A 15,517-nucleotide genomic window follows, 5' to 3' on the forward strand; every position below is an offset into this window, starting at 1 on the left:
TAATTAACTGCTCTGCGATAATCACTCACTGTGAGCCGGGCTCCTGGGTCTTTTCATAGCATCAGCTCATTTAATCAGGGTTCAGGGGCCTGGGCCCTTGTCGCCCTGGGTCCCACTCAGGTGTTCTCTGGGGATGAGAGACTGGCCGAGGGTCACTTGCTAGGAGGTGATGGGGCCCTGTTCATGGTGAGGGGAGCGGGGGTGGGGGGGGTGGTTCTGACCGTAAATCTTGTGCAGTTTACTCGGGTGTAGACCCAACTTGAGGGGCTGGGCTCTTAGGATGCATGGAGAGGGGAGGAGAATCCAAGTGTAGGTGGGCAGGGATAGAGTCTGAGCAGGTGAGGTTTGAGACCCAGAATGCAGGCCAGTGGCGTCATCCTGGCCCCTCGAGAGGATTCCGCTCCGGAGTTCCGGCCCCCAAAGATGCAGGGGGCCTGGGTGCTGGGCTGTGTGGGGTCCACGGGCATTCTCTGAGTCCCCGGCTGCCAGCTCCAGGACTCTCCTTTGGAGATCGGGGGACCTCCTGGAAATTGAACAGGGGGTTTCGGCTAGCAGAGGTGAGGGAGGAGGCTGTTCCCATGGGGTGGGGTCGGCGAGGGGCTTGAGCTGGCCCGCCGGGTAGAGTAGCAGACTGGTGTCCCCCTCTGATCCCTGAGCGGCCCTGTGCGTCTTCCCTAGTCCCGCCCACCATCGAGGGCACTGGAGGAGGACCTCGTGTGGTGAAGGCTGTGGCCGGGAGGCCCTTGGCGCTGGAGTGTGTGGCCAGGGGCCACCCGCCCCCCGCCCTCTCCTGGCACCACGAGGGGCTGCCTGTGGCCGAGAGCAACGAGACGTGGCTGGAGGCGGGAGGCCGTGTGCTGAGCCTGGAGAGCCTGGGGGAGGCGTCCGGAGGCCTGTACAGTTGTGTGGCCACGAGCCCCGCCGGGGAGGCCGTTCTGCAGCACTCCGTGGAAGTGCAGGGTGAGCCTCGGTCTGTCCCCCGCCTCGGGCCACCTGGGCTGCGGACCCCTCCCCCTGCACCCACTGTGCGTGGGTCCCCGCGGGCCGCCCGGAGGGTTGCGAGGTGGTGAAGTGCCCGGGAGGCGGAGGCCTGCGCCCATCTGGGCTGGAGGTCCTGCAGGGCCACAAGGGGGCGGGCTCGAGCTCGGAATCGTGGTTCCTGTGCCCGCTGGGGACCCCGAGCCGGTGACTTGGGACAGGACCCCACTCTGCCTTCCGGGTGCTCCCGGTCAACGGGACGGACGTTGATCAAGGACGCCCTGAGGCCCAAAGCTGGGCTGTGGGCTTGGTTCCAGGGTCGGCTGGGGGTGGGGTGGGGCCTTTTCGCCTGCTCTCTTGCCTCCGAAGGACACTTCTCAGGCATCAACTCTGGGCTGGGCGTGGTGCCAGGGATGAAGCAGGGAACAAGGCAGACGAGACTCCCGAGCTGTCCGTCTGGTGGGGAGACAGACAGGCCAAGCCTGTGGGGAGGCCGGGGGGACCACTCACTCACTCTGTCTTGGGTGGTCCTGGAAGGCCTCCTGGAGGAGGAACCATTTCTGGGGGACCTGAAGGGTGAGGAGAGGTCTGGGTCTTGCTGTCGGGGTGCTGGGGACTTGGGTTCACTCAGCTCCAAACACCCAATGGTGGGTCCTGCCCACAGTGCCCCCGCAGCTCCTGGTGGCTGAAGGCTTGGGCCAGGTGACCGCCCTCTTGGGACAGCCCCTGGAACTTCCCTGCCAGGCCTCGGGCTCCCCAGCGCCCACTCTCCAGTGCGTATGAGGCGGCGGAGGCCAGCGCCGGGGTGGGGGCAGGCAGAGCGCATGCTGGGGGGTCGGTGGGGATGGGAGACCCTTCCCCTTCCCCGGAGTACGAAGCAGGCCGCCGAGCCAGGGAGGTCCCGGCCAGCCTGACTTGCCTGGCCTCAGGCTGACCTGTCCCCACCCTCCTTAGGTGGCTGCAGAACGGCCGCCCCGCCGAGGAGCTGGCTGGGGTGCAGGTGGCCTCACGGGGGGCCACGCTGCACATCGACCATGTGGAGCTGGGCCACGCGGGCCTCTTTGCCTGCCAGGCCACCAACGAGGCGGGCACTGCCGGGGCTGAGGTGGAGTTGTCCGTGCACGGTGAGGGGGCGTGGGCAGCCTGAGACACCGGGGCGGGGCGGGGGGGGGCGGGGGGGAGAGGGGGAGCAGGGAGGCCACGGCCATCTGTGCCCTTGTAGGCCTGCTGGACGAGGGAAGGGCACAGGGCTGGTCTTTTCCTAGACGGCGTTTCTGGGCTGGGCTGTCCCGCCCCCCAAAGAGACACAGTTGTGAGAGGCTGGCCTCGGCTGCTTCCACGCTTGTCACGTGTCCAGTCCACAGGCCCCCGCTCCCCCCCCCAGCCCCGCCCTCTCTGCTCTCGCTCTCTCCACGCTGACCACGCCGGTCTTCATTCCATTCTTTAAATGCATCCGCTTTCTCACCTCTACACCTGCCCATTCGGTTTCCCCTCCCTGGAATATTCTCCCTCTTCCTCTTCGCCTGCCCAGCTGCTCCCTATCAGGCCCGTTTTAAAGCACCCCTTCCTCCAGGAAGCCCTCCTTGATTCCGCCGTGGTTCTAATCTGCACTGCCTAGCCCGTCATGGCCATAGCCTACCACCCACTGTCTTAAAATGGCTTGTTTGGCTGTCGAGCTCCACGGCCCAGCTCTGGGAGCTCTGGCAGGGCAGCGCAGTTAGCCGCTGTTCTCTGCTATACCCCCGGGCCTTGTACCGAATAGATGCTCAACGCACGTATGGATGGGTGGATGAAGGGTGGATGCATAGAAGGGAGAATTCTAAAGGGAAAGACCTGCTTTACTGGCTCCTGGTCTGGTGCTCTCCCCCTAAGCCAAGCATCCCTCGGGTTGAGTGGGTGGAGGCCGGAGGCCAGCCCCGTAAGGACACTCCCTATTCTCCAGGCATTGAGGGGGTGGCTGGATACTCACTACACCCCTCCTGACCCTGACCGGGACCCTCCCTGCCTCTCCCCCTGCCCAGAGCTCCCATTGGTGGCCATCGTCGGGGGCGACAATATCACAGCCCCTTTCCTGCAGCCTGTGACCCTCCAGTGCGTGGGGACTGGGGTGCCCACCCCAAGTCTTCGCTGGTGGAAGGATGGGGTGGCCCTGGCAGCCTTGGGGGGGAAGCTGCAGGTACGTTTAGGGGCCCCAGGGCTGGTGGGGCAGCTGGGCGCGGGTGGAGGGGCCACTTTTTAGGGATCCTGGTGACCCTGTACGGGCCCCTGGCAGCCTGGGGACAGGATGAGTACTGGGTGGTGGCCCTGAAGAGGGGAGGGAAGTCGGAGGGACATAGTCGGGTCAAGGGGAGCATCCCTGGAATCTGAATGCATAGCTTAGGACTCCACCCCCGGAGCCAAACTGTCCCCTGGACCCCTTCTCCTGCCCCTGGGGTCTGCAGCGACTCACTGCTCACTGTGTCCCAGCATCCCTCTGACCACCCTAACAGGGCCCCGTGTTCCCCGTGGCACACACACGGCCATCCCTCCTCCCCCTCCAGATCGAGAAGGCGGACCTGAGGGACGAAGGCGTCTACACTTGTGCCGCCACTAACCTGGCTGGGGAGAGCAAAAAGGACGTGGTTCTCAAGGTTTTGGGTGAGGACGAGGGCGCCGGACGGTGGGGACGCGAGATCCCTCGGGGCCGCCCTGGGCGGGCAGGGAGCAGGGGATTTTAAAAACATAGCACGTCCTCATCTGCGTGCATATTTACTTTTGCATGCTGCATTCACCCTTGGGTTCGTTTACGTCCTCGCGTGCGTGCGCAAATCCCAGCTCTTGTCACTTTTCCCGGCTGCCTAACTTTCCACGTCTCTACTGTGCCGGCTCGCGGCTGTTCCCACAGAGCTGGGCGCTGGGGTCTTTCCGGTTGCTGAAAGGTGGCAGCCTGGTGTCTTTGTCCTCATGCCGGTTCAGGAGTGGGGTTCCTCGGGCAGAGGACGGGAGCCGTTGGGGGCTCTTATGGCCCAGGACCCTTTGGGGAGGCTGCCGAGGGCTATCGGGCAGGACCAAGAGGAGATGGGCCGAGAGGAGCCCAGAGCCCACATCCGCCAAGACGGGGCTCTGCTCGTCTCCCCTAGTGCCCCCCAACATCGAGCCCGGCCCGCTGAACAAGGCAGTGCTGGAAAATGCCTCGGTAACCTTGGAGTGCCTGGCTTCGGGTGTGCCCCCTCCTGGTAAGACCCCTCCCCTTGGCTGAAAGCCATCCCAGCCAGGCCCCAACTCCCCATCTAATGAGGCCAGCCAGCGCCCCAGGCACCGCCTGGGCTGTGGACAAAACAGGGAGGGATCCGTAGGACCTTCCCCTATTTCTCGAATGTTCCTCTCTTCTCAATGTGTCGGTCACTGCCGGGGCCCAGGGCCTCTGCACTGGTGTCTGAAGCAAGCGGGGCTTCTGTTCAGAACTCGCGATTTCACAGGGCCGCCCTGGGGCCGGGGGCAAGGACCGGGACCTCAGAGTCGCCGTCTGTCTGGGGCTCTTGTCTAGAGCTTGGGGCTACGGGGCGTGAGTGTTCGGCGGACGGGATGAGCTCTGGCAGGATGTAAGGAGGCCAAGGCTACAATTGGTCCATGCTTGTGGGGCTGAGGATTCAGAGCGCACCATGATTCCCTCTGCCTCGTGAGTGGTCCCTGGCAGGGAGAGGAGTTGAGGGCGGCTGGGCTGGCTTTGACTCTCCTTGCTCCTGGCAGCCCCAGCCTCCATCCCATGGAACCTCCCCTCTGCCTTCTGCCCTGTCTCAGACAACCCTGCCCTGTTCCAGCCCCAGCCTTCTTCCTGGAAAACTCTGGCTTTCTCCAGTGCCTGACATAAAGGCACGCCATGTGGCCACCCTGGCAGCCTTTGATGGGTGCTCACGACACAGGCACAGCCTGAAGGGCGGGCAGGACTCCTTGCATCTCTCTTCTCTCCCCCAGATATCTCCTGGTTCAAGGGCCGCCAGCCTGTCTCAGCCCGGAAGGGAGTGACAGTGTCAGCTGACGGGAGAGTTCTCCACATTGAGCGGGCACGATTTTCTGATGCTGGGAGCTACCGTTGTGTGGCATCCAATGTGGCGGGCAGCACGGAGCTGCAGTATGGGCTACGGGTCAATGGTGAGCTGCCCTGGGACTAAAGGGGTCCTTGTCCCAAAAGTAATCCCTGCATTTATGTGTCTGCCAGTCTGTCCGTCCGTCCCTCCTTCCACCCACCCGTCCATCCATTACCCATCTATTCATCATCCATCCATCTATCCATTATCTAGCCATCCGTCCATCATTCATCTATTATTCATCCTTTTATGTAACCATCCATTCAATCCTTTGCCCATCCACCCATCTAACTATCTGTCTGTCCGTCTACTTACCCATCCATCCGTTCCTCCATTTATCTGTCTTCTGTCCAACCACTTTTATTGAGTACATCCTCTAGGGCGGACCTTGGGGCTGTAGCCCCAAGGAAACAGACCCAGGGGCCTTCTGTCTAGTGCAGAATACAGCAGTTACACAGTCACCCAGTATCCTATCTTCTGACGATTGTGATAAGGGTTAGTAAAGAGGAGGTGTGACCCAGTGCCTGGAACGGGGGCACTGACCTGGCCTGGGGAGTCCCAGAGGTGTCTTTGACAGTTGGATGCCTACATGGAGGCCACCTGCCAAGGGCTGACGCTGCAGAGATGTGGGGAATTATAGGAGCTGGAAGGAGGCTGGGGACCAGGAGCTTACCGGACAATGGGAGGAGGGGACGGGGTGGTGCAGGTGGCCAGATGGAGGCTGGGGAGGCAGAGCCTTTATGCTAGGAGCAGTAGGTGGCTGGGCAGGAGGCCGGGACCCTGGGCATCGTGACCGTGACCGTATCTCCCAGATACCGTTGAGTCTTCTGACCATTTTCCGCCCTCGAGGGGCTGCCTGCCGGATAGCATAGCGTTTCGTCTGATACCTCTGCATTGGGAAACAAAACTTCCCAGAGGTCGCCCCCTGCCGTCCGCATCCTAAGGACCTCATGCTCACCGGAAGACCCAAGTTCAAGTGCTATTTGTCACTTTCTAACTGGTCAGCCTTGGCCATGACTTACCCTCCCTGAGCCCCCGGTTCCCGCCGGTGGAAGCCCCCTCATGGTGGGGTCAGGATGCGAGGAGCACCCGTGCTGGGAGTGGCGTCCCTGTGATTTTGTTTGTGGCCGTGTGCCCCGTGGGGTGGCCCGGCCAGGGGCCCTGCTGGCTTCGCCCCCCCAGTGGGGCTCACCCCGGGCCCTGCGTTGTCCCCCGCCCTGCAGTGCCTCCACACATCACACAGCCACCCAGCCTGCCAGGCCCCGTGCTGCTCGGCGCCCCGGTCCGGCTGACCTGTAATGCCACTGGAGTCCCCAGCCCCACGCTGCTGTGGCTGAAGGATGGAAACCCCGTGTCCACCACAGGGGCCTCCGGCCTCCAGGTCAGGCTGGGCAGCCCTGGGTCACCTCTCCGGTGCCTCAGGAGGTGCTGGGAGCAGAGGTCGGGCCCCGGGAGCTCCGAGGCGAGGGACGAGCCACGGCCGCCGAGGATGGCCGGCTGGCGGGAGGAAGGAGAGTCTAGAGCCCCGTGGATTCCAGAAACACGATACGTGCCGCCAGTGCGAGCCGTATATGTAGTTTTGGGCTTTCTGGTGACTACGTTCAAACGAGTAACGAGAAATGCACAAAAGCGGTGTCAGTAAAACATTTTAGTTAAGCTAATCCAGCCAAAAAATCCATGATCAGTATAGTATGGAAATTATTAAGGCATTTCCTAGGGTTTCTTTTTGTTGCAACTCTTTGCAGTCCGTTGTGTCTTGTCCCCTTGGGGTTCAGCCCCATTTCAAGGGCTCCGTAGCCACAGCCCGGCTCTAGAGGGAGCACCGATGTAACTCATCCACCAGCCGGCGGAGGTCCCGAGGCCTGGGGACAGCGCACGGCTCCCCTGCATTGTGGGGGGGCTCTGGGGTCTGGGGCAGGCTGCCCAGGGGTGCCCAGCAGCAGGGCCGGCATGGGAACGTGTGGGTGCTGCCGTGCGTAGCTTGATGTGGGCTTCCTTCTGGGGACACAGGTCTTCCCTGGGGGCCGGGTCCTCACCCTGGCCAGCGCCCGGGCCTCCGACTCTGGCAGCTACTCGTGCGTGGCCGTGAGTGCAGTGGGCGAGGACCGTCGGGACGTCGTCCTGTACGTCCACAGTGAGTCTCAGGCTCGGGATGCTGCCTGGGCCCGGCCGGGGGCTCAAGAAGGTGGGGCTGGGGGCGTCCCTCCCCAAACCACGTCCAAAGCGGGGTGGCGGAGGGGGCACGCCGGCCTGAGACCGTGGCTGCCTTCGTGGGGGCGTCAGTTGGAGGTGAGCTGCTCCCCCGTCGCAGACAGGGAGGCAGGTGAGTGGCCCGCACAGCCAGGAGCTCGTGTTCAGGGAACAGGTGGGAGGAACACGACGTGGCAGGGAGAACCCCGGGCCGAGTCAGGAATCGGATGTTCTCACGGTCCTCGATCAAAGGGGTAACTGCTTTTGGGGAGCATTTAAAAATTTTAAAAACTTTAAAAAAAGGTTTTATTTTGTTTTTTTTTTACATTTTTTAAGTTTAGTTTGGAGAGAGAGACAGCATGAGCAGGGGAGGGGCAGAGAAGCGGGGAGGGAGAGAGAGAATCCCAAGCAGGCTCGCACCTAGAGCCCCACGTGGGGCTGGAATCCACAAAACCGTGAGATCGTGTCCCGAGCCGAAACCAAGAGTCGGACCCTTAACCAGTCGAGCCACCCGGGGGCCCCAAGACACTATGTTTCTAAAAGAATTTGAGATCGTCATAAATTCACATGCACTTGTAAGGATTAGTACAGAGAGATCCTGGGTCCCCTCTGCCCAGTGTCCCTCGACAGAATCCTCTTGTAAAGCACACAGCCACACGTGGGGGTATCGACGTGGCTATGCGTCACCATCCTGCTCAGATCTGGGGGCCTCCTCTTGGAGCAGGACTGGGAAGGTCCTTGCGGGGAGGATGAGAGGCCACAGCTCGGGCCGGAGGCCCCCTCCCAGCGCTGACCCCCCCCCCCCCCCCATGCCCTGCTGTTTGCTCCTGGCTGCCGGAAGTGGCCGGGCCTGACCCCGGGCCTGGCGTCCTGCCGGCCCCACCCACGTGCCTGAGACCCCTCTCCTGCCCCCTCCCGCAGTGCCCCCAAGCATCCTCGGGGAAGAGGTGAACGTGTCCGTCGTGGCCAACGAATCCGTGGCCCTGGAGTGCCGAAGCCAAGCCGTGCCCCCTCCCGTGCTGAGCTGGAAGAAAGATGGCCGCCCCCTGGAGCCGCGGCCCGGCGTCCACCTCTCCACAGACAAGGCCTTGCTGGAGGTGTGCAGGGCAGGGCCTGGGCGGGGAGCCCTACGAGATCAGTTCAGCGCAGCGTGACCCAGCGCCCGGGGCACATCCTCCTGACCTGGTCAGAAGCTGCTGCCGGGGCCTCGCTCGGTCCCCACAAAGCCGAGCCTCTCGCTTTTCACCTGTTTTTTACTCCTTCTTTCAAAGCCTCCTGGCCTTTGAGGATGGGAGCCCTTCGTCGGGCCTCTGGCCCAACAAGGGGAGGGTCGATGAGGGCCGGGGACTGTGGGGACCGCAGCCTGGATTTAAATCTCAGTTCCACCTCCTCCTGGCTGGGCCGCCTCGGGCAGTGTCTCGACCACACCGGCCTCCGATCTGTCACCTGTAAGCACATCGGTGCTGCTCTTCTGGGGTGGCTGGAGTTCAAAGCCAGCCCCCTAGAATGGCTCCTCCATGTCCGCTAGGGGAGGGGAGGTACTTCTCCAGCTGTTGGGGAGAAACTTCCACTCCAGCCTCTTCCTCCTGCTCCCACCCCTCTACACCTTGTGATGTGATCATTCCCAACTCTGAACACCTCATTTTGGTTTCCTGTACCCACAACTTAGCTTCGTCACCTCCTCCGTCAGGATCTGACCTCTGAGGACGGGACCGACCCCCACCCCCCACCCCCCGCCACCCAATCCTTCTTCATTTTCTACCTTCCCTTCTGGTCTGCTCTGTTGGACTTTCCAAAGAGGCCGGGAGCAGATTAAAGGCGGGAGAGGGGCTGACCCAGCCACACGCGCACCATCCTTAGCGGGGCTGGGCTGTGGATGTGAAGTGGGGGGAGGCGGGCGGGACCACCCTCTGGGGAGCCCAGTCCCCGTGCCGGCCCACGTCAGGCCACCACAAGCTGTGGCTTCTGGAAACGTCACGGTGCACCAGGTAGGGGAGGTGCTAGCATTGCCCCCAGGTTCCAGGTGGGGAGGCTGGGGCGCCGTGAGGTCAGATGACCTGCCCGAGGTCACACAGTCTGTTCAGGGGTGACCCCATCTCGGTGCTGCCCCTGCTGATGGCTCATTCTTGCTTTCGGCCAGGTGAGCAGAGCAGAGGTGGGGGACGCAGGCCGCTATACCTGCGAGGCACTGAACCAGGCGGGCCGCTCGGAGAAGCACTACAACCTGAATGTCTGGGGTGAGGGTCTCGGGGGCTGGGCTGGGGTCCCTCCCCTGTCCCTGCCGTGGCTGGCTCTCATGCCCCCAGAGGAGTGCTGCCTCCATGGTCCCGGGATCCAGGCTTTTTCTGTTCCCCGCCCCTGTCCCTTCCCGGCCCAGCACCTACCTCATACGCCTCTCTGTTCTCCCCCAGTGCCTCCTGTGTTCCCCTCGAGGGAACCCCGCATCCTGACCGTGACCGAAGGGCACCCCGCCAGGCTGTCCTGTGAATGTCGGGGCGTCCCCTTCCCTAAGATCTCCTGGAGGAAGGACGGTATGATTGCCTCCCTCACCCAGCCCCGCCCTGGGTGCCCCCCACAGTGGAGGGCTGCTCCTTGCCCTCGCTGGGTGCCCCCACCCCGGAGCCTAGCTGAAACAGAGACGGGTGGGCTTCTGACACTGGGGGTAAGGGTGCTGTTTACAGAAGAGACAGTGCCCTCAGCACCTCTCTGCTCGGTCCCTGAGTCTTCCAGTGAGTGCTGGGTTGGGCCGCGGCCTTCTCTTCCTGCAGAAGCCGGCCAGGACGGGTGGGAGGACACACATTCCAGGGGGAAGGACCGGGGACCAGGGGCTTCTTTCTTGCTGCCTCCAGGTCAGCCCTTGCCAGGGGAGGGGAACAGCCTCGAGCAGGTGTCAGCGGTGGGGCGGCTGCTGTACCTGGGACAGGCCCAGCCGGCCCAGGAGGGAACGTACACCTGTGAGTGCAGCAATGTGGCGGGCAGTCGCAGCCAGGACCAGTTGCTGGAGGTGCATGGTGAGCCGGGCTGGGACGACCTGAACCCGGTGGAAAGGGCCAGAAGGGCGGGCCACCAGGCACCCCGGTAGGGCAGACCCCACCCTCCAGAATCCGAGCAAAGACAGAAACAGTGACGATGAGAACAATTTCCTGTCCCCCCCTTGGCCACTGGGGTTTTACGAGCTGTCCCCCCCTCAATCAGCCTCTTCCAGCTCGTGACCTACGCGCGTGCACGTGGGAGGGGCGCCACGATCCCAAGTAGCCCCCCGTGGGCCCGGAGAAACAAAGTTTATCTGGACAAACCTCTGTGAGGTTCCTGCACAGAACGGGAGCCTGTCTCCAGAGACTTGTCCTGCAGCGATGCAATTAAATACCGCAGCCTTGTAGACATCTAGAAAATTCTAGAAAATAAAACCAAGAAAAGCGCCGTTCAGCATCCCACCTATGGAATGACGCCCTGCCCCAAACAGTCCCAGTGTCCCGTTTAGGCCCCAGGAAGCCCCTCGTTTCTGAGGAAAGAGACCCCTCACAGATCTTCAGGGCTGTGCTGTGACTTTATTCTCCAAACAGAGGGCCTGCCCCTGATTCCCAGGGTGCAGGAGAGGGGCCAAGAGGTACTGGGGCGGCCCCCGTTATAGAGATGGAAAACGGAGGCCCAGAGAGGTGAGGTCACCCGGCAAGGTCACACAGCCAGGGAGTGGCCAGGGGAGCACAGGCCGAGTGGGGGCCAGCCCGGCTCGCGGCAGACGCTTGGTGCCCCGGTGGCCACAGCGGCCCTCCCTGACGCGCTTTCCCCTCATTCCCAGTGCCGCCTCGGATCGCTGGCCCCCAGGAGCCCCACACGCAGGTCTCTGTGGTCCAGGACGGGGAGGCCACTCTGTGGTGCAACGTCACAGGGAAGCCCCCGCCCAGGGTGACGTGGGAGTGGGGCGGCCAGCCGGTGAGGGCCGAGGCCGGCCTGCTGCTGCGGAACCAAGGCCAGAGTCTGCACGTGGGGCGGGCGCAGGCTGCCCACAGTGGACGCTACACCTGCGTGGCCGAGAACGTGGCCGGAAGGGCCGAGAGGAGGTTTGCGCTCTCCGTGCTGGGTGAGGACCCGCAGCGTGCTGGAGGAGGGCGGGATGCGGGGCCCGCGGGGGAGAACAAGGCCCGTTCCAGCTGCCGGTACAGCCCCTGGTTCTCCCAGGAGTCAGGCCTGCTGTTGGGGGAAGCCTTGAACCCCGCTCTCAAAATCAAACAGCCCTCATGTCCCCCGTCCCTCTCTCCCTTACTTGCTGTTCCCCTACTCTGTTCCTCGCACTGGGGAAATAAGCAGTCTCTATCCCGCGTGACTCATGTGTGGTGGGGGGAACCCAGGGCCTAGGAGAGACAAGGAAGAGCCTGAACGCTTGTCATGGGAAGTCAGGGCGGCTTCCTGTAGGAGGTGACCTTTAAGCTGAAACGTAAAAGCTGAGTGGAAGTTAACCAGGTGCCGGGGTGGGGGAAGGGGATGAGTGTAGGGGGGGGTGCAGAGGGAACACACTGTACAGAGGCCTGGACAGGTGACACAGCACTTTCAGGGTGACTGCCGCCACATCCTCGTGATTCCAGTCTTTTATTGAGCGCCTACTGTATGCCTCAGGGTGGGGGCAGGAAGTGGTAGGAGATAAGGTGAGCAGGGATGGGTTTAGCGAGGCCTCTCTCATCATGCCTCCCACCCCTGCCACTGCCTCGGGATCCCTGGAGCGTGACCTCCTTCTGAGTGGGTCCTTTAGGAAGCACAGAGGTGCTTGGCGTGTGGGTTTAGGGGGCATATCTGTGTCCACCCCGGCCCTAATTCCGGTCTAGTTGCTGAGCATTGACTCCGTACCAGGCAGTGTGCTGAGTTCTTACTGAATCCTCCTGGCGTCCTTCTGAGGGAGCGGGGAAACTGAGGCCCAAGGTTTGGCTGCTGCCAAAGCCCAGCCTGTGGGCACCCGTCTCTCCCTCCAGCGGGAGCCACTCTGATCTTGTCACTTCTGTTCCTCAGACTCTCCCGACCGGGGGTGGGTGTCCTTGCGGGGCACAACTGTTGGGGGACAGAGAAGGAGCATACAGCCCCCATATGCGGCCTGAGTGTGGTTTCTCCTCTGTGTCTAGTGCCCCCAGAGCTCACCGGAGACTTGGACCCAGTGACCAACATCTCTGCTGCCCTGCACAGCCCCTTGACGCTGCTCTGCGAAGCCACAGGCGTCCCACCCCCACGGGTCCGCTGGTTCCGAGGGGAGGAGCCCATCAGCCCCGGGGAGGACACCTACCTCCTGGCAGGTAAGGTGCCAGCCAGGGGAGAGTCTGGTTGTCAGGTCTGGACCTCTGCCTCCGCCTCTGTTTATCACTTGCCCCTGCCCACTGACCCTTCGCTGCCAGGCCTGGTTGGGAAAACCATTTAGCCATCGGTCCCCCAAGAATGCAGCCGAAAACACTGGCTAGGTGAGGTAAACGACTGGCTTTAAATAAGCGTGGAAAAGACTTCCTGCTCGGTTTCCCTCCTGAAGACGGACAGCGACTATGTGCACAGTTAAGGCTCTGATAAGTCTTGCAGCAAAAATTCTCATGGCATGCCCATAACATCCCCCAGAACAGTGACACACTTTCAAAATGCTGAGCCAAGCACCTTCTCCTCTGAATATTCATCCTCCCCACAGAGCTGGTTTGTGATAGTTCTTACTGGGGAACTATGAAAGGGGAAACTGAGGCCCAAGAGGCAGTGTCGCATCCACGTTTTGCAAGAACCTCAAGACCCCCCTGAAGTTCAGCCTCGGTGACCCAGCAGTTGTTCCACGTAGCCAAAGCTGGGATGACAAATTAGGTTCCCCTGTGCACCACTTCTGAGCACTTGGTGGGGGCTGCTAGATGCCTTGCGATAGGAATTCAGAGACTGCATCTGGGCGGAGGAGAGCATGGTGATCCATTAGTGATGTCTGCCCCCGGGTGATCCATTGGTGATGTCTGCCCCTGGGGTGATCCATTAGTGATGTCTGCGCCGGGGTGATCCATTAGTGATGTCTGCCCCGGGTGATCCATTAGTGATGTCTGCCCCCGGGTGATCCATTGGTGATGTCTGCCCCCAGGTGATCCATTGGTGATGTCTGCCCCTGGGGTGATCTATTAGTGATGTCTGCCCTGGGTGATCCATTAGTGATGTCTGCCCCCAGGGTGATCTATTAGCGATGTCTGCCCCCAGGGTGATCTATTAGCGATGTCTGCCCTGGGTGCAGGAACAGTAGTAATGGTATATCCGGTGTATCTGCCTTCTCTGGGCAGGTCTTAGATGATTTTTGGGTTTTCCTGGGAGGAACTGGCTCACCTCTGAGAGGTCCTTGGGAGAAGGTGGCTTTTTTCCAGGGCCACCAGAATCCCATGGAAGGGGGTGGGGGGCGTCAGGAATCTGACCTGGACCAGGACTACAGAGCCCATTTTTAGCCCTAGTCAATTTCTAGAACCAAGGGTAGCCAGCTTACAGATCCTTCTTATTAGAACAGGGCCCTCAAGTTTACCCATGCACTAATGTCCGGGGCTCTCTCTACCTGTTTATCCTCCTGGGCCTTAGTTTTCCCATCTGAGGAATGGGACGCTGGGGGAGGTAGACACACACACAGCGAATTGCCAAACCTGACACACTCCTCTTCTGGTGGGCAGCCTGGGTTCAGCTTGGAACAGAGGCTGTTCAGAGCCGTGCCTGGAGTCCACTCCCCTCCCTCCCCAGGTGGCTGGATGCTGAAGATGCCCCGGGCACAGGAGCGAGACAGAGGTTTCTACTCATGCCTGGCAAGCAACGAGGCTGGGGAGGTTCGGAGGAACTTCAGTGTGGAGGTCCTGGGTACGCCCCAGCCCATTCCTATGAGCACCCCACGAATCCCTCCTCTCTTGTCTTGGAGCTTCTGGGGGCTATCCCCAGGACTAAGGGCTCATGCTCTAGGGGGCACTCAACACAGGAAGGGGGGAAAGACCAAGCCTTATTTTGTTTGCCTCATCAGTGGCCTCTGCTCTGAAGTTGCCATGGAACTTTCTGGAAACAGCAGGGACTAACCCCAAGTGACAGGGGGCACATATTTTCAATACCACCCAACTGTCTTCACAGGAAGAGGGGAGGGACCAAGCCTTGTTTTCTTTGCCTCATCAGCGGCCTCTGCTCTGAAGTTGCCATGGAACTTTCCGGAAACAGCAGGGACTAACCCCAAGTGACAGGGGCACATATTCTCAACACCACCCAACCATCTTCCTCTGATCAGGGCCTTCCCGCAGAGGCACTGGGACTTCCCTCAGCCAGCAGCAAATGTTTATGGAACTCACTGCCCGTGGGAGCAGGCCTAAGGGGATGGGAAACCGAGGCACAGGAAACTGAAGGCGGTTGCCTTGGGCACTTGGTTCTGGGCTCTTGGCTTCCTGATTCATGGTTGTTCAGCCAACCCTGGTCAGTAACCGTCCGTCTCCCTGCTTCTTCCCAGTTCCTCCCAGGATTGAGAACGAGGACCTGGAGGAAGCAGTCAAGGTCCCCGAGGGGCAGACAGCCCACCTGACGTGCAACGCCACAGGTGAGGGCCACTCATGGTGGGTTGGGACAAGCATGAGAAGTCTGCTTCAGAGAGGAGGGGGTGCCCGGGGCTTCCGGCCTGCCCCCAGCCCCAGTGCTCCCTGTGGAAGGTCTCTGTACATCTTGAACTTGGCACCACATCCCTGCTTGTCTTCACACAGGCTCTGCCTCTGCCCCAAACACTCCTCCCCTCTCCTCACCTGGCTAGAGACCTCAACTTCTAGGACTTTCCACAACGCATCCTTGGCTGATCCCTTGGGCCCGTGGGCTGCCTCCACTGGGGTCCCACAGGCCCCAGGGCTTTCTTATCCCAGCCCCAAGCACCCTGGACCATAGTAACCTTGACATCTGTATACCCCAGCTGGGATCTGAGGTCCATGAGGACCCAAGGACTGCCTTGTCACCGTGGTTCTCCCAGTGCCTACCAGAGGAGGCTCCCATTAATGCTTGTGGACTGGGGGGGATGGATGGGTGAATGGATGAAAGGAATAACTTGCCTTTCTGTCTTGCCTGTCTACACCAAGTGATCTCTGCCCCGTCCTCCCTAAAGAAAAGGCAGTCAGCCACATAGGAAAGGTCCCGGGCCAGGCTTGGAGGCTGCTCCTATGTCGTGCCCTGCTGCAGGGGCCTCTGGCCTGAGAATGGAAAATCTATGTCCCCTGCCCTACCCCGGAGCCACCTCTGACCTCTTGGCCAACCCAGTCAGAACCTTCTGAATGGTCTCCTCTGCCTGTCCC

General features: G+C 61.4%; 1 protein-coding gene across 1 annotated transcript in view; it reads left to right on the forward strand.

The window, feature by feature from the left end:
* Positions 1–15,517, forward strand: part of HMCN2 (hemicentin 2) — a 144,976-nt gene that overhangs the window by 80,512 nt on the left and 48,947 nt on the right. The window contains exons 32-48 of the mRNA XM_043567001.1: positions 679–960; positions 1,643–1,751; positions 1,933–2,102; positions 3,000–3,154; positions 3,519–3,615; positions 4,098–4,193; positions 4,933–5,109; positions 6,269–6,426; positions 7,056–7,179; positions 8,157–8,332; positions 9,376–9,472; positions 9,647–9,766; positions 10,085–10,246; positions 11,035–11,316; positions 12,347–12,514; positions 13,953–14,066; positions 14,695–14,781. Coding sequence (XP_043422936.1) covers positions 679–960; positions 1,643–1,751; positions 1,933–2,102; positions 3,000–3,154; positions 3,519–3,615; positions 4,098–4,193; positions 4,933–5,109; positions 6,269–6,426; positions 7,056–7,179; positions 8,157–8,332; positions 9,376–9,472; positions 9,647–9,766; positions 10,085–10,246; positions 11,035–11,316; positions 12,347–12,514; positions 13,953–14,066; positions 14,695–14,781 — 2,574 coding nt within the window. The remainder of the gene's footprint in view (positions 1–678; positions 961–1,642; positions 1,752–1,932; positions 2,103–2,999; positions 3,155–3,518; positions 3,616–4,097; positions 4,194–4,932; positions 5,110–6,268; positions 6,427–7,055; positions 7,180–8,156; positions 8,333–9,375; positions 9,473–9,646; positions 9,767–10,084; positions 10,247–11,034; positions 11,317–12,346; positions 12,515–13,952; positions 14,067–14,694; positions 14,782–15,517) is intronic.

The sequence above is a fragment of the Prionailurus bengalensis genome, chromosome D4, assembly GCF_016509475.1.
Source record: "Prionailurus bengalensis isolate Pbe53 chromosome D4, Fcat_Pben_1.1_paternal_pri, whole genome shotgun sequence".
Classification (NCBI taxonomy): domain Eukaryota; kingdom Metazoa; phylum Chordata; class Mammalia; order Carnivora; family Felidae; genus Prionailurus; species Prionailurus bengalensis.